General features: G+C 42.6%; 2 protein-coding genes across 2 annotated transcripts; one reads left to right on the top strand and one right to left on the bottom strand.

Moving 5' to 3' along the window:
• Positions 1–589: 589 nt before the first annotated feature.
• On the top strand, positions 590–3,143 carry LOC135711484 (uncharacterized). Its single transcript, XM_065234338.1, has 5 exons — positions 590–701; positions 761–1,070; positions 1,135–1,812; positions 1,972–2,291; positions 2,359–3,143. Exons 1-5 carry the CDS (start codon positions 623–625, stop codon positions 3,141–3,143), a joined length of 2,172 nt encoding a protein of 723 aa, XP_065090410.1. The 5' UTR covers positions 590–622.
• A 281-nt stretch (positions 3,144–3,424) lies between these two features.
• On the bottom strand, positions 3,425–17,586 carry LOC135711510 (myrosinase 1-like). The gene is made up of 3 exons (XM_065234378.1): positions 17,075–17,586; positions 15,930–17,014; positions 3,425–3,556 (listed from the first exon to the last, which is right to left on the bottom strand). Exons 1-3 carry the CDS (start codon positions 17,438–17,440, stop codon positions 3,445–3,447), a joined length of 1,563 nt encoding a protein of 520 aa, XP_065090450.1. The 5' UTR covers positions 17,441–17,586; the 3' UTR covers positions 3,425–3,444.
• Between the last annotated feature and the right edge of the window lie 965 nt (positions 17,587–18,551).

The raw sequence follows: 18,551 nt of genomic DNA, 5'->3' as shown, positions 1-18,551 counted from the left end.
TAAGCAAAATGAGGAAGTTTAATTTATCAGTGTAGCGCCGCTCCTCCTTACCTTCTCCGTTTACACGCTAACTTGAAAGTACTCATTAATGAGTAAAAAAAGACCCATTTTGAAGAAAAGTGGCTTAACTCATTAATGATTAAACAATTTTACCCATTAATGAGTATCTGTTACCCATTAAAGATTAAAAATTACTCATTAATGGGTAACAGATACTCATTAATGTGTAAAAATAATGAGTTAAGCCACTTTTCTTCAAAATGGGTCTTTTTCAACCATTAATGGGTACTTTCAAGTTAGCGTGTACCTCATTGTATGAAAAGCTCGATTAAAAGCTCTCGTCGTGACGCGCGTTTCGGTTTGCGATCTTACTCACTCACACTCACTCACTCAGCGTCCAGCGACACATTCGAACGAGAACGTCGTCCATTTTACTTCCCTTTCCGATGGAGCAGTCGGTCGCCATTTTCGCGGTGTCCTCTGGCGATTAAAGTTGATCCTGTCGGTGTCGTAAAATAGATGTAAATTAGAGAAAAAAGTGCTTGTTGAGTAGGTATGTGAATAGTGACATAAGTGTAACGTTCCGATTATCAGATCCATTGTACCAGTAAAGAAAAAAAAAATGACCGACGCCGAAAGTTGCGAGAAATCGGTGCACGAATGCAGCAGCAGCATGGCGCTACAGACGAGCAGCGGTTCCGGTTAGTTTTTGCTGATATAATATCCCGCAATTTGAATTTTTACTCCAACCTAACTGTAGTGAGTGAGGCGGAGCTGAACAACTTTCCATGTCAGCAGCTGGGTTTGGATGGTTCCTCGGGCAGTGCTACGACAGGATCGGTGGAAGAACAAAAGTGCAATCTACCATACCCCATTATTGTGGACAGCTCGGTACCGAAGATCTACCGTAGCGACTACCCGGTAACGCAGATCAACGGTTGTCGACAGTATGGGCCACCGAAGAACTGGACCGGTCAAATTCCCGGCTTCGGATGCGAAATCTATGTCAAACGCATTCCGCCGGATTTCACCGAAACCGAGTTGGTTCCGGTGTTCGAGCAATTCGGGAAGTGAGTAGATGGGTTTTTTTTCTTCTAGAGAAACGATTAAGAATATAGATTTTCTTTCCATCAGACTGTACGAGATGCGCCTGATGATGGATTACAACAATCAGAACCGTCGGTACTGTTTCGTTCGGTACACGACCGAGGAGGATGCAAAGCTGGCGATTGAGGTCCTCAATCATCACTTCGTGCGGGACAGCCAAACTCTGGAGGCACAAAAGTCGTTCGAAAAGTGTCGCCTGTTTGTCGGAAACCTTCCGAAGGATCTCGATCGTAAAACGATCGAAATCGCATTCCGGTCGTTGTTTCCGGAGATGACCCGGTTTGTGATGCACAACCGCATTGCTGATGGGGACAAGAACAGGGGATTTGCGTTCATGGATTTCCCGGACCATGGTGCGGCACTGCGGGCTAAGAAGCAAACCACTCCTGGATGCATGCGCATATGGGATCGGGATATCAAAATCGTCTGGGCAAATCCGCAACGATCGTTGGACCATTCTGGAGTGGATGAAGTCAAAACGTTGTTCGTGAGGAACATAGACCTGACGGTCAACACGAAGGAGCTGTACAACTTGTTTGTCCGGCTGGTTCCTCGGCAGGACATAATTAAAATTTCCCGGGTTCGTGAGTTTGCGTTCGTTGAGTTTGCCCAACGGGAGCAGTGCGAGGCGGTAATGCATGCCGTTCAGGGGTACGTGCTGAACAAGTTTCCCCTGGACATTGAATGGGCCATGCCGCCGCTCAGGTGAGTTTCGATGGTAGTTTTTTTTTCTTATATTCTTTGGAATACGCTCTCGAATGTAAAGTTTCCCCTGCTCCCGTATGTGTCCGTTTGCTTTAGTTCTTAGATTTTAGAATCTATTTCGACCGAATTACCTCTCTGACACGCCGAAATAACCCTTAGACCCACCTACAGGAATACGTTCCACAATATGAAGAATTACGACTTCGACTCACTGTTGCGTATCAAGTGCATCGCCAACGGTTGGGATCTTCCGATCATCATCTACGGGCGAACGTTCACACTGAGTTGTCTTCAGTATGTGGCCATCATCTTCCGGCACAAGGGACAAGTGCATACGTACTATGCAGAGGTTCACATGAACGGATTGGTCGACATACAGAGCAGGGTTTGCGAAGCGATGATCACGTTGATATTGGAGGGCGGAATACTCCCCGAACCGCATCTGGTACTGAAGATAAAAAACGACTCGATGAAGCTGGGTAAGACCTCATGGTCATATTTTAAGGAAAAATCTCCAATAACTATAACTCTCTTCCCTATTGTTAGTTGGTTCGGTTTCCTCGGTGACTCGCCCGATCCTCAATCTGGCCCGTGACGTCGATCGTTCACTGGAACTGTTCTGGAACGAGATTCTTGATCTGTGCGCGGCCGCCAACCAGCTGATCAAGTACTCGTTCGATGATCTGTACGCCCTCTACCGGCGGGAGGTAGAAAGTGGTCTACCCTTCCCGTATCTGGAATCGATCACACTCAACGGTCGCATCATCGGTTGTCTCGACCAGTCCTTCCGCCGCCGACCGCCGCTTAGTCGCAAGTTGGACAACCGTGAAATCATCTTCGTTCTATGCGATCAGTACAGCTTGACAAACTACAACTTCGCCAAGAAGAACACCTACATCGCCGAAACGCTCTCGTCGATGGAACACACCGGTACCTCCACGTTCAAGTACAAGATCCTTCCGATGCTTCCGTCCCGTTTCGTACAGGCCAACAGCGGTCGTGAATTCAAGATCGACGCCGTCTACTTTGGCCTTAATCCGTACTCCGTCGTCGAAATGGATCCCAACAACACGGGCTATACCTACCAGTTGCTTCCGTTCCACCCCACGAACATCCCACCACCGCCGCAGGCGATGTTCAACGCCATTGCTGCACCGGCAACAGCTCCACCAACGACATTCTACGGCGATATGAACTTGATGACCCAAGCCATGCAACAGCTTGGACTAGGTTCGGCTGCATTCCCACCGCAGGCGTTCTATGGACAACAGGCACCACCGCCTCCGCCACCGGGAGGACTGATGGCACCATCGTTTTTCTACAACATGTGAAACACCCCTCCCCCCTCAGGACTTATGGTAAGGCAAAGTAGAACCATTTTTTTTTATTAATGATTTTTTTTTCTCTGGATTTTTGAATGACATTTTACTTTCGGACATTTTTTCATTATGCTGTGGCATTGTTGTTATCATTGACTGTATTTTAAGCTTCAAAAGGTTTTTGAAAGTTTTTAAACATTAATCGTTTATTTCAACTAGGAATAGGTGAATGAAACCCGAATGCATCTAATTTTAGCACATAAGTGTTTTGTTTCACTGGCTTTCATAAAAAAAAAACATTTCTTAACACAATCTAAGGAATTTGTCTTGTTCTGATGACGGTTCTCAGGAACTTGGAAGAAAGCTTGGGTGTTCGTTCCCGGTGCGGGCTGGAGAAGTTGACGTGGTAGAGGCCGAATTTTTCGCTGGAATGGTACAGTAATAGGGATATTAATTCGAAAATAATACATTTTAGGTTACATCCAGAAATCTACACGATAAGAAAAAAGTATCCACAGGTAGGTTCTTTTCACTCATCTCGGCACTATAGCGCAGGAAGTCAAAAGTAGGTAAAGTGGGTCAAAGTAGTTTTCATTAACTTGTGTGCAATTCGTATGGATTTTCCACTCGCTGTCTACCCAAAAGTAAGTTAGTTGTACCCAAAAAAAGGTCAATATGATTGTACTGTTGGGTATGATTATACCAAAGACAAACAGAAATAACACAAGGAATATTTTTCAATATAAAACATCGTCACTAAAACACTACCGCCATATTTTGAGTATATTGTTTTTATAGACACTAGAGCGTCTATAACTGTAATGGGTAGTACGTTGAACAGATGGCGTTAGTGTGTAAACGTCAAACGCAAGGGTTTATTGAATTTGCGCGCCACAGGTCGCGGTACTACCAACTAAATAGATTTAAATTTACCGTTAAATGCGTGTTCGATGAACAAATTTCCAGTGTTATGTCTGTTTGTCTGTGATTATACGTAGGGTTTCCACAGTGTTTGGTGGGTGGTTTTGCTCTTTCGTTTTTGACAACATTAGAAGGAGACAAGTCTAAATAGAGCTGGAATGAGGGCGTAAGAGCTTTTGTAAATAATGACTTCTCTCGATTATTTCTAGGAATTAAAGGCGCACCCACGCAAACCAAAATAACCATCGGGTATGGGAAGACTTCCCCTACCTGATGGTGATATTGATTTGCTTGGGCGAGTCTTGAGTTTCTAGAAATCATCGAGATAAGTCATTGTTTACAAAAGCTGTTACGCCCTAATTCCAGCTCTATCTAGAAGTCAAACGTAGGTAAAAGTGAACTGGCCGTTGGGTACTCACACTAGTTCGATTCGAGTTGTCCAATAGAGATCTTCAACCGCAATCTCACGAACACTAAAATCCAACATCCATATATAAAAATGAAGAAGAAGAAGAAGAAGAAGAACCAAAAAGGTATCGCGATATCACAACTACTTAAAAAGGTAGCGCGCGGTCTCACGCACACTTTTGTGCATCTAGAGAACTCTATAGAGATTTTTTCACGTCCGGTTGTATTGGTGCGATATATGGAATTACATCGCTGAGTGCTGTTTCGAAACTATTCGAGCTTGTTATTATGGAACCGTTGCTCTCTCGCAGCAAGCAGTCCCCCCTATTCTGCGAGTCACGTGACTCTCTCTCACCGGTGAGGTGACAATAGTCACCTCGTGTGAGGTGACTCTCCATTTGATTTGCATGGAGAGTCACCTCACACGAGGTGACAATTGTCACTTCACCGGTGAGAGAGAGTCACGTGACTCGCAGAATAAGGGGGAGTATCTGAGTGCTGGTCAACACGGTACCGATAGACTGAACGGGTACAGACGGACGTTATATATACCGATCTACCCGCGGCATTCGATAAGTTGAATCATGACATTGCGATTGCTAAACTCGACAGGCTTGGGGTGAGCGGTAATCTCTTGCGTTGGTTCCGTTCGTATCTTACTGGTCGCCAACTTATGGTTGCTATAGGAGATTGCAAATCAGCTAGCTTCTTTGCCACATCAGGTATACCGCAGGGAAGCCATCTGGGACCGTTGATTTTTCTACTCTACTTCAACGACGTGAATCTGGTTATCGAAGGACCTCGATTATCATATGCAGACGACCTCAAAATATTTTTACGAATTTGCACGATCGCTGACTGCCACAATCTTCAACATCAGCTTAATGTCTTCGCCAGTTGGTGTACTTTAAATCGAATGGTAGTGAACCCAGCAAAGGGCTCTGCCATAACGTTCTCACGATAAAAGCAACCGATTTTATTCAGCTATGACCTGCTTGGAACGACACTCGAACGCGTGAATCAGGTGAAAGACCTGGGTGTGGTGTTGGATTCACAGCTAACATTCAGGCAACACATTTCTTATGTCATCGATAAGTCGTCTAGGACTTTAGGATTCATCTTCAGGATAGCTAAGAATTTCACCGATGTCTACTGCTTAAAATCTCTTTACTGCTCCCTCGTACGATCGACGCGTGAGTATTGTTCTGCGGTTTGGAATCCGAATTACAACAATGGTGCCGAGAGAATCGAATCTGTTCAACGTCGCTTTCTTCGTTTTGCGCTTCGTAGACTGCCCTGGAGAGATCCGCTTCGGCTGCCCAGCTACGAGAGTCGCTGACAACTGATAAACCTTGAACCTCTCCGGATTAGAAGGGACACCAGCAGAGCTTTGATTATCGCCGACACTCTACAGGGACGAATAGATTGTGAGGTTATCCTGGGGCAAATTGACCTAAACGTGCAACCCCGACCACTCCGTAACAACCTCATGCTGAAACTGCCACTGCGTCGCACGAACTACGGGGCATTTGGTGCGATTTGCGGACTACAGCGTGTGTTCAACAGAGTCGCATCTGTATTCGACTTTCACCTCACACGTGATGCGCTTCGTCGGAGCACGTCGACTGACAGAGAAAATTCAAGAGCAAATTTTCATTACGTCGAATGTAACAAAGGTAAACAAAGTCGAGCTATCAGTGTCAATCGATTCTCCTGTTATTACACTATATACTGTCCGAATATAGGATCAAATCCCATTTTTAAATTTATTTACCAGTCAAATTACTTTTCGACGTAATCACCTTCCGATCAAAATAGTTTTCGATGTTACTTAAGTCACCCAATTTCTATGGAGATGCCGTTTGACTTAAGTAACAGCGCTGAGAAACCCGTGAAAAGTGTACGTTCGTCGTTTCACTTTCTCATTATTAAAGTGAATAAATCGAACTGTTTGTTGCTAAGATGATTTCGGTGGTCATAAAATCAGTGCCAACATTTCAAAGGGGCGTAAACAATGACTTTAGCCGTCAATTTCTCGCGAATGAAATCTTACCTCTCCAAAATTACAATGCGAGCTGGTAGAGGAAACATTCATCTACCTGCTGGTGTCATTATTTTTCATGAGTGAGCTTTTATTCGCGGGAAATCGACGGCTAAAGCCATTGTTTACAAATGCAATTACGCCCCTTTGAAATGTTGGCACTGAAATGATGAATGGGCTGCACGTAAGGAGACGTAATAGGGGCCACCAAACGACGCATAATAACTTTTGACTCAAAAACCAGTATTTTTTAGCATGAAAGCTAGAGATTTGCATTTGTATGATTAAAATCCGGCTAAATATGTTAAACATTGCAATCACTATAAGATTATATGTGTTTAATTGGAAATAGGAATAACTTTTCGTTTATCAAAACAAAACTTAATTTTTCTCGGATCGGTGCGAATGTTACTTACGACATAATGAAAATTTGCTCTTGAATTAGTGTATTTCCATTTTTTTTTTACATTCTGACCATGTTGCTTTGTTTTTCTTTCTGTGATTATTTGACATGTAATTTTACTATTATTAGTATTATGATTAGTATTATTAACATCATTTGGGCTACAGCCAGCCTGTTGATGTATGGCAACAATAAATAAATAAAAGAGAGCGTGTCAGTGAAATTCCGAGGAAAATACATGACAAATCGCTGTCAAACTTGTTTTGACAATTATTATAACTTCACACATTTTTTAGGTTAGCCAGACGAAAAAAATAAACTACTACAATAAAACGCAAAGTAACAAAGGTGGGAAAGTTCCGGTTCAAAATCACGGTCAACTCAGCAGAAGCCAAAATCAAACTGCCCTAGGGCAGTTGAATCTGGCAAACCAAAATATCAGGCAATACGATCCGAAAATAAGGAGAAAAACCATATGCTTCATCAGAGGGGTACAAAGAGAGTTCGAAGAACAGGACATATTGGACAACATCGACACGGAGCACGAAATACTGAAGATCGAGAGAATCCGAAGGAAAACCGGAGACGGGGGGACCTAACTAGCACGAACAACATCAAGATGACTGTAAAGGGACAAAACATGCCACAGAGAATAAGAATCTTCGGATGCTGTTTCTCAGTGGAACTTTACGTCTTCCCGATCCCACAATGCAGGAACTGCTGGAAGTACGTAATTTCTGCACTGGTAGGGCTCGGTGCAATACCTGCGGCAAGAATCACGAGGGGAGCTGTTCATCTCACCCCAAATGTCTAAATTGCAAACAAGGACACGGAGTGGACGACGGATCATGCCCGGAGAGAAAAAGAAGACAAGCCATTCTAACGGACATGAAGAAGGAAGGTTCATCATACGCTCAAGCAGAGCAGCACTATCCGAAGCTCTCGAACCGGTTCAATGGTCTGGAGTAGAGTCGGTGTATAATGAGTCACGCCAAGAGAAAAACAGTTGAACTCGCATCACGGTTTTCAAAAGATTCCCATTATTTTCACTTGGCAACAGAGGACTATGACTTCTAGCGAGAGAAAAAATTGCGGCTGTAGTAAATCATTATATCAGTGATTTTGTCAAATTATCTTAACAAAAAATAGTAGCAATCCTCATTACTGATCATTACCGAACGTATCCCATAACAATTTAATACTCACTGTATGTTTATGCTCATTTCTTCGATTATATGTTATATTTTATTGCAATACCTTTCGTGGACCTTTCATAGCATCGTAATGTTTGTTTACTTTGCCCGATAGGTAGCCGGTTTGACAGTTCAATAGGTAGACTTGGCTTCACTCTTGGCGTGACTTATTATACACCGACTCTAGCAGGAACAAACAACCAACAGGGAGGAAAGGCAGGAGGATCGGAATTACGAAGCCCAAGAAAAACGAGGAGTAGGGAATCATCAACATCAACAATGAATCAAGAAAGGAGAGATCCAAACCCCGTGGGACAATGCTGGAGGACAAGCAACAAGGAGGAGTGCAGAAGATGCGTAGAAAACGCACTACGAACGACCGACATCGAACGCTTCATCTCTAAACTTCGACAGCTGTTACTACTCGAAATAAGGACGAAAAGATGGCTGGGATCGCTCAAGAATCTGCAAATGAAGATCTTCAACCGCTCACAAGAGGCACAGCCGGAAATCGAAAGAGACCAACTGCTAGTCGAAATTGGGCTGGACATTCAGAAGGTAATTGAAGAATATGACCAGATATGTGTACACGAAATCAGAACCGCCGAAAACAATCCCAGTGGAGTGTAAAAGCCTCCGAATCCTGCAACACAACATTCAAAGCATTAGACCCATGGAAACAAGAGCCGAACTCGCCCACTTTCTGGACGAAAACAACATCGACGTTTGTTGGTTGCAGGAAGTATGGTTGAAGGAAGGGGTGTACTTCAGATTAAGGGGATTCTGCATGGAATCAGCTAGAAGGCCAAGCGGATACGGAGGAGTAGGGATCCTACTCCACTCAAACTATGGATACCAGGTCCTAAACCTAGGTAGTTTCTTGCCAATAGAAGTAGTAGCAGTAAAGATCGTCCAAGGATTCCACCCTATTACATTAATTTCGGTATACGTACCCCCAGATCACTCGCTTATCGGAGAGATTTTGCCGAAAATACGGAGTCTATTTGAAGCACTTGCAGACATCGAACGAGAGGTCTTGGTAGGAGGAGACTGGAACGGACATCACCCCACATGGGACTTGGAAGCAGATGGATGCAGGAAAGGAAGCCTAATAAACACGCTGATTGAAAACTCTTCGTTTGTTCTGCTAAATGATGGATCGCCAACTTGCTTAACCACCACCGCAAGACGTAGAATTGACACTAACAACTCCGGGAACAGCTGGCAATTCAACATGGAAGACAACACAACACGAGTTCGGAAGCAATCACCTAAGCATCACATTCACAGTCGAAATCGGAAGCACAATTCCAATTCCGGAAGGGAAAAGGAAGTGCATCAACAAGGTAAAAGCCATTCAATTAATAAATGAAATCCGGCCGCAATACATCTACGATCCCAATGAGATGCAAATTTTTTTCGACGAATGCCTGGAAAAAGCCAGTTTCACAGTCAAAAACAAGAAAGCAAACTATCTCAAAAGATGGTGGACTTCTGAAATCAAACGAGAAAAGCTCAGAAATTATAATCGACAGAAAACGGAAACAAACTTAATAAAACTTCAAAAGGCAAGAGCAACCCTCAAAAGACTGATTAGGAAAGCCAAAAGGAAGTACAGCCAGGAACTAGCAGAAATGGTGGATGAGGCAACACCAAGTCGTCAAATTTGGAACATCATCAAAGGAATTGACAATGCGTTAGCAAAGTCGACGATCAGTAACCCGCAAATGACCATGGAAGACGGCATGAAGTTCATGGAACACTACTTCGAAGGCAAGTTAAAGGAGGTCTATATGCCAAAGACCACCTCTAAACAGGAGCTGTTAGGATACGAATCAGCTTTAAAGCACGAGGAGTTCATGGTAACCAGGAATAGACGGCGTATCATGGCATCCTGAAGAAACTGAAACCGGAAATCCTCGAGAAGATCAGCGAGATGTTAAACCAGGTATTCGTCACGGAAATAATTCCGGAGAAATGGAAAACAACGGGGGTAAAACCAATACCAAAACCAAATCGGAACCCAAGTTCCCCGGACTCGAAACGTCCCATAGCGTTGATGAATGTGTTCCTGAAACTCATAAACGCAGCAATAAAGGACAGGTTGAATCAAATAGTGGACATAGAGGGACTTTTGCTGGAATTGTCATTTGGATTCAGAAAGAATAGCTCAGCAATATCTTGCGTAAACTTCCTCGTCAATACAGTAAAAGAAGTTCAGATGGAAGGAAAACAGGCAGTGGGCATCTTCTTGGACCTGTCACAGGCATTCGACTCCGTGGACACAACGCTACTACTAAAAGGACTAGCATCTCTAAACATAGGGTAGATAACTTCTTCGGCCTAATCGCCCATTTTGGGCCTATCGAGCAGAAAACTTCAAATAAATCAATGATTTCAAAGTTAACAAGTCAATTATGCGTTTGGTACGATACTTTAGTAAATAAGCTTCCGAACGAAGTCAATGAGAACGCGTGATATGAATGTTTACACCCATTAATCCCAAAAACAAAAGAAGCGCTCCGACCGAATCAATTTTTATCTTCACCCGATAGGCCGAAGTGAATTCATTTGCGTTTCAATGCCTTAAGCCGAGTTTAGAATCCGAAGGCCGAGTTTGGCGTCAAGAAGTCGTGTTAGACTTTTGACAATATCTCAACGATTGGTTCCCCGCATAAACGCGAACCATCACATGACCTTACCGATAATGGTTATAAATTGTTTATAATCCCTGCTAAACTTCAACTGAAATGGTTATGGAACCTTACATGAACGTTTGTGTGATAAAGTTTTAACCTTATGTGTTATGGTTTTTTGGAAGCGGACCTTACAAATAATGGGTTGTTAAGAACCATTACCATTCCAAATTCTTGTTTTCTCCATACATTTTCGGAAAGAGAACTATATTAGAACGTTTTTACTTATGGTTTGAGAACATTAATGGTTATGGTTATGGTAGTCAGTAAGGTCCATTAATGGTTTTGTATTATCGCTCAACTTTACGTGAAATATATCGTGAATTGGTAATCAGTAATTTACAGGCAACCAATTCGCGATATATTCCACATAAAGTTGATCGATGTTACAAAACCATTCATGGACCTTACTGGTTACCATAACCATTACCATTAATGTTCTTAAACCATAAGTTAAAAGGTTTTAGTAAAGTTTTCTTTCCGAAAATGTATGGAGAAAACAAGAATTTGGAATGGTAATGGTTCTTAACAACCCATTATTTGTAAGGTCCACTTCCAAAAAACTATAATACTTAAGGTTAAAACTTTATCATTAAACGTTCATGTAAAGTTCCATAACCATTTCAGTTGAAGTTTAGCAGGGATTATAAACAATTTATAACCATTATCGGTAAGGTCAATTTATGGTTCGCGCTTATGCGGGTCCTCTTTACCAAATCTAACGGTATATACGGTAAGGTAAATAAATTTGGAAGCCATCAGTAACAATAATATTCTGTTTGCTGCTACACTGCGCTAGATTAAGAAAGACTAAGTGTGGATTGTGCTTAATAGGCCGGAAATGGGGTAGTTAACCCTATCTGTCAAAATTATTTCCTGGATCCACACCTACACAACTTAAAGAACGATGGTATTAAAAACATCGGAAGGAGAAGTCATAGCTGATGAAGGATATTCTCTATCTCCGACATGGTGCATGGTGCTTGTCCAATTTGCAGATGATTTCACGATAGTAGTCATCGGGAAAGATGCGGAGGAAATCACAGTCAAGGCAAACAACTTCCTACCTAAACTTGCACTTGAAGAGCTCAACCTAAAACTCAACCCAACGAAAACTGCAGCGGTACTCTTCTCCAGGAAAAACTCGGAACAACTCAGGATAAAGATAGGAAACCACAAGGTTCATATCAACAATACCCACAAATATCTAGGATACACCTTGGATCGAACCCTCACACACCAGAAACACATAGAAGCGGTAAGGGAAGAAGGAGCTAAAAGCTGAATATAATCAAGATGCTAAGGAAACGTTCTAGTAACGCAAACCCTCAGACGCTGATAAAAATAGGAAATGGAATCAGCAATTGCGTAATCTGCGTAACCGTCTGCGTATAGCTCGAAAACGTTACTTTCGTTCCGGGACCGCAGCAAACAAGTATACGGTGCAGCTAGTAGAAGCAGAGTATAATAGTTTGCAGGAAGCTCGCTTTCGTGAGTACATTGACAACCTCCAGAAGGGTTTCAAGGAAAATCCATCGTCGTTCTGGTCTTTTATCAACTCTCGGAAAAGATCAGCTGGTATTCCCGTGGACGTCACCTACACGGTAACCGCAAAATACCCAATAATGACTACAAAGTAAGCATTTTCGAGAGACACTGGGACTACTCATTAAATGAGTAAAAATATTACCCATTTATAGTATTTGTTATTCAAAAATGAATACTTACTAATTGTTTTTGTAGTTGTAATTACTCATAAATGGGTAGTCCCAGTTTCCCTCGAAAATGCTTACTTTGTAGTCATTATTGGGTATTTTGCGGTTACCGTGTACGGTAGTAGAAGCTCCACCACTGACACCGCTTCTGCTGACCTTTCCGCTGACTTTTTCCGAAGTGTTTTTGAACCCGATCAAACTCCTTCACCGCAGCAATACATTGATCAGCTACCAAGATACGACATTCACCTGCAGCAGCTCATCTTCAGTCAAGACGCTATTCTCAAAGCCCTTTGCTCAGTCGATCCATCGAAAGGTCCAGGCCCGGACCGTATTCCACCGTCTTTCGTCAAGAACTGTGCAGCATCGTTATGTCTATTTTCAATCGATCGCTTAAGGATGGCGTTTTTCCGGATTCCTGGAAGCTCGCCTCAATTACACCAATCTTCAAGTCCGGTAACATGCACAAAGTGGAAAATTACCGACCTATCTCGATCCTGAACTGCTTGGCCAAAGTTCTCGAAAGTCTTCTGCATGAGAAGAGTTTCAGCATGGATTCATGAAAAACCGCTCGACAGTCTCTAACTTGATGACACTTACACGAACACTCTTATAGGTAGCATCGAGAAGCGTCAGCAAGTGGACTCCGTTTACATCGACTTATATAAGGCTTTTGACAAAGTCCTTCACGACCTAGCCATTATGAAGTTAAACCGCCTTGGTCTTCCACCGTGGATCGTTTGTTGGTTGAAATCATACTTATCATCCAGGAAGGCTTTCGTTAAGGTAGGTGATTACATATCCGAGGTATTCCATATACCATCGGGGGTTCCACAAGGGAGTCACCTAGGACCTCTCATTTTCGTTCTGTTTATTAACGACGTGTGTGATATGCTAAGTTCCTGTAAGTTGCTATATGCGGATGATCTTAAGCTGTACCGTGTGATCAAATCGAACGTGGATTGTTGCGCACTACAAGCTGATATAGAGCGATTGTCATCCTGGTGTCAGATGAATGGAATGCAAGCCAATGCTGCCAAATGTAAAATGATTACCCTTACCCGCTCTCACTCTCCGATCATTTTTGATTACTCTATGAATCAATCGCCGCTGGAAAGGGTTAATGCCATTAAGGATCTTGGGCTCATCTTGGACAGCAAACTACGGTTTAACGAGCACATATCCATGACAGTTGCAAAGGCCAATTCCATGCTAGGATTTTTGCGCCGCAATACTGCACAATTCCACGAGGTGTACGCCCTGAAAGCGCTGTACTGCTCTATGGTCCGCAGTGTTCTTGAATATGGAGTACAAATTTGGGCTCCATATCATGCTGTTCATGTACTGCGCATCGAGAGAATCCAGAAACAGATAGCTTACCTCCGTACGAGCATAGATGTGCGCTTATTGGACTGCAAACACCAACAAATCGCCGAGTGTTTCTCCAGAGGATGTTCATATTTGACATGATTAGTAATCATATTGACTGCAGTTGTTTGCTCGGGAACATCAATTTCCACACTCCAGCTCGCCGTCTCCGCAACTATTACTTTCTGTGGACTCCCGGACATCGTGCTGCTTACGGTTATAACAATCCTCTCGCTAGATGTTGTAGACTGTTTAATGATGTGTGTGATGTTTTTGATTTTAATATAAGTAGACCAGTTTTTAAGAATAGGATTAAGTCACTTTAAACAGTCGTCTGTATGGTTAAAATGTTAAAGATGGTGGTTTAATAAATAAATAAATAAAAATAGGAAATGCCCTCATACGAAGCAGATATGAATAAGGAGCCCAAATCTACGGAGAAGCTGCACAGTCCAACATTAAAAAAATCCAAACCCTTCAAAATGCGTTCATCAGAAATTCCATGCGGTACCTCGACTCGACTCCAATCCATGTGATGTTGGCGGAATCCGGGCAAATGCCAGTGCAATCACGGACGGAACTTTTGGTATTAAAGGACATCATCAAAAGTAAATAGGTATCACTCAAATCAGTTGATGCGGTTCATCCACCAAGCAGCCAACAACGATGATCTCCCAACTGGCACATACCTTACAAAGATAGCATCCAAACACAACGATATTGTGGCCCAGGTACATCCATCCCAGGTACATGGTCGACGCAAGCCCGGACCTAAAAGTATACCCAAAACTAGACACCAATCAAGCATCCAAACAAAACTGCAACCCAGCAGTTTGGAAGCACACGTTTTTGAATGTGAAGAACCAATCATTCAGAAACTATCACCATTTGTACACGGACGCTTCTAAGTCACATAATGGAACAGGAACGGCAATCTACAACGACTCAACATAAGAAGTGCGGAATGATCAACGATAATTACTCAATAACAAATGCAGAGCTATTAGCTATACGCAAGGCCACAGATTGGATAGTGGACCAAAATCTCAACAACGCGGTCATATTCACGGACTCGAGCTCAGCATGCCAAACACTGTTAAACGATCGGAAGATCACCAGCAACATACTAGCATGGCAAATCGTCAAAAAAATCAAAGAGAATCCGAAGAACAAAATCGTAATTCATTGGATACCCAGTCACATGGGAATAGATGGCAACGAAAGGGCTGACCACGAAGCCCAGGAAAAATATCAGACAACATCAATCTGTTTATGGCAGATGCACTGCTGCTAGCCGAAAAGGAAATATGGGATCAATGGAAAACAGAATACAACCAAACATCAGCAGAAAAAGGTAAATGGCATTTCAACTGGATGAAAGAGCCAGGCAGAAAAATCTGGTGCAAAGAGCTCACATTGAACAAACAGGAAATAACCACATTACATCGCCTCAAATCGGGACACACCCTAACAAAGGAAAGAAGATTCAACTGGGGTTGGGAAACAGACGATCTATGTGAAATTTGTGAAGTAAAAGAAGCTATCCAGCATCTTCTGTATGACTGTGTGACATTAAATAACGAAAGATCTGAATTTTCAATACTGGAATATTATAAACCACTACAGAAGATACTCGGTGAAAATTTGGAAATCGAACTAAAACAACTAGTTCAATTTATTAAAAGGTGCAAAATCCAGCTCTAAAAGGCAACATAACATAAACAGAACACTAACAACTACAAGAAGCACGACCACAGAGGCGAGATGAACCGAACTCGGTCTTAGCCAACGTCTTAGCGATATACAAAGATCTTCACAAAAGAGAAAATCGACGAAGAGAATCGATCATCGCGTTTACGCCCTTATGCATGCTCACTGTCGAATCCACTAGTGACAGCGAGTCACCTCACCTCACAAACCACGCAGAATAGGAATCCCCTTCCAGATAATAGAAATCTAAGATTTTTTTTTAAAAACGGGTGGAAAATCATGATAAATCTGGATTTTTTTCTTTTTTTCATTGAACAGGGTGTCAGCATGAGGAATCACTCACCTATATCCTCGAAGCCATTCAAAGTTATCGATGATACTCCAAGCCGTAAATCCGATTACCTTGCACCTGTCCACCAGTATAGCGTCCAACAGCGCACTCAAATGGCTCCTGTAATAATCCACCCGTTCATGGTCGTCCAACTGACCGTCGTCCGAAAAACCGTTCTCAGTGATAAACACAACAGGATCATTGTATTCCTCCTTGAACCAGTTGAGCATTCCTCTCAATCCCTCTGGTACAACGTACAGCCAGGTGGATTTGGCTCGCTTCCACGAGGGTTCAACAGTATACTTTAACCCGGCGTCCTTATCCACCGACGGCGGAGACGATACATTGTACTCTCGCTTGTCCAGTGCAACCAATCGACTACTGTAGTAGTTATATCCGAAAAAATCTGCTGTTCCCCGAACATATTGCTTCACCTCTTCGGTCATCTCCGGCAGTCGGGACATGGACCGACCTTCGCGAAGGCTATGATCTTCGATGTCTTCCACCATAACCGGCGGGTAACCACCGGCTTCGTTGAACAGCGGATGGGCAAACCATCCAATTTGAAACTGCAGTGCACGATCGATTACATCGACGCCGGTTTCATTGTTCGCCGGATAAAAGTACCTTCCGCTGAGCGTAATTCCAATTTCTCCCTTCTGATCTCGACGGTAGCTTTTGTCATACAGATGATAGGCAGCGGCATGGCTGAGCAGAACGTGGTGAGCGCAAAGGTATTCTCCGACACCCGGGGCATAGACCATTGGGCCGTCAATTCCGTATCCGTAGCCTTCGACACAGAAATCGTACGGTTCATTGTGGGTGATCCACAGTTTGACGCGATCACCAAAGTTTTGAAAGAGGACGTTGGCGTAGATTTTGAAATATCTCACGAAAAGCGGCGACGCCAAGCCGCCCAAATCCTGTAGATACTGAGGAACGTCGTAATGGACCATTGTGACAACTGGTTCAATACCAGCCGCCACTAGGGCATCTATCAGTTTGTTGTAGTAGTCCAATCCTGCGTGATTTAGGGAGGAGATATCGCCTTCCGGAAGGATCCTGGCCCAGGAGATTGAGAACCGATAGAAGTTGAACTGAAATCAGTCAGTTCTTCAATGTTTGCTCTCGTCACAAAGCGAAATTGTAAAACTTACCCCTATTGCCGTAAGTGCAGCTATGTCCTCCTGATAGAGGTGGTACGAATCAGCAGCTACATCACCCGTGGCTCGATCAACGACGATTTCCGGGTGGGTGTGAGTAAGGGTATCCCATACGGAAGGTCCCTTGCCGTCTACATTCCAGGCGCCTTCGATTTGATAGGCCGCAGTTGCAGCTCCAAATCCGAAGTACTTGGGGAACTTCTTTTCGGTTTGATCGTAGGCGTTGATTTCATGAACTTTGTGTACATTGTTGGACCAACGGTTAAAAGGTGAGGCGGTTACAATCTTTGGCAAACTGGAGCTACAAGTTTGTTGAATTAATATGTGGCAAAGCCAGACGCAAGCTATCACCAGCTTCATATTTAGTGGCGAACTGCAGTCGACCAGATACGGAACGAGACTAGTTCAAGTGAATGATCTTTCTGCTTTTGTTGTATTTACTAATCAATGAAGAGCGCCCTGTTTGGTGGTTGTGCTACGTGCTCGGTAGATTGTATTTGTACTGTGCAAGCTGGTTTGATGATTACCTACTTGTTTACGTTCAAGACGCCGTAAGCTGTAAGAGATATGAAAATCGATTAAACGAATGCGCGAGTACAGTGATCACTCCTGCAAACCAACCATATCAACTGGTAGAGGAGACATTCCTCTACTTCCAGGTGTTGTTAGTAGTTAGTTTGCATGTGTGAGCTTTATGCGCGAGAAATCGACGGCTAAAGCCATTGTTTACAAAAAGCAGTTTCGCCTTTTTGAATTGTTGATGAAGAACTGCACTACACGTAAATTTGATTTTACCAAATGCCTGGTCTGAATTTCAAAGATCTTCTAGCCTTTTTGAAGCAATGGTTCTTTGATTACATATAGAGCATTTCCAGCTCAAATCGTAAAAAAAATGTCAATTTTGTCTCGACCACTTCTGATTTGAATGAAACATTGCTCACGTGTTCGCTGCTACTAATGGTTGCATTTTTCATTTAAATATGATTTTTTCCTCCAGAGTAACTTTTGAAAAGGGCGTATAAAAAATGGATTAATTTTTTGCAAAAAATCATAACTTGAAAACAATTGATCTGATGAAAATGGCATATGAGAAAAAGTTTTAGGTAAATTGTCTTTGCGAAAAAAATACACTGAAAGAAAAAACTTCGTAAATTAGTATTTAAAAAACGTAAAACGATGATTATCTCAAAACACCCCCCCCCCCTTCGATCTTAATAAAAAAAAATTCAAGAAAATTGATGGAATACCCTTAAATTTCGTGAAAAGTGTATGCTGGTAACTTTCCTCGTAACTTTCTTAAAAAGAAATCTATAATTTTTAAATTTTTGTTGATTTTTACAAGTTGATGAAAATGCATATTTTATAGTAAAATAATAATTTATTTGGATTCTACGCATAATTTTCGATAACTTTGCATACAGAAACTTTTTTCCTAAGTCCAGCCGTTCTCAAGTTAATGCGAATTAAAAAA

This window comes from Ochlerotatus camptorhynchus, unplaced genomic scaffold (assembly GCF_037179485.1).
Source record: "Ochlerotatus camptorhynchus isolate MF236.1 unplaced genomic scaffold, CSIRO-AGI_Acam_v1.1 ptg000433l, whole genome shotgun sequence".
Lineage (NCBI taxonomy): Eukaryota > Metazoa > Arthropoda > Insecta > Diptera > Culicidae > Ochlerotatus > Ochlerotatus camptorhynchus.
This window is presented reverse-complemented; position numbering and strand designations above follow the sequence as displayed.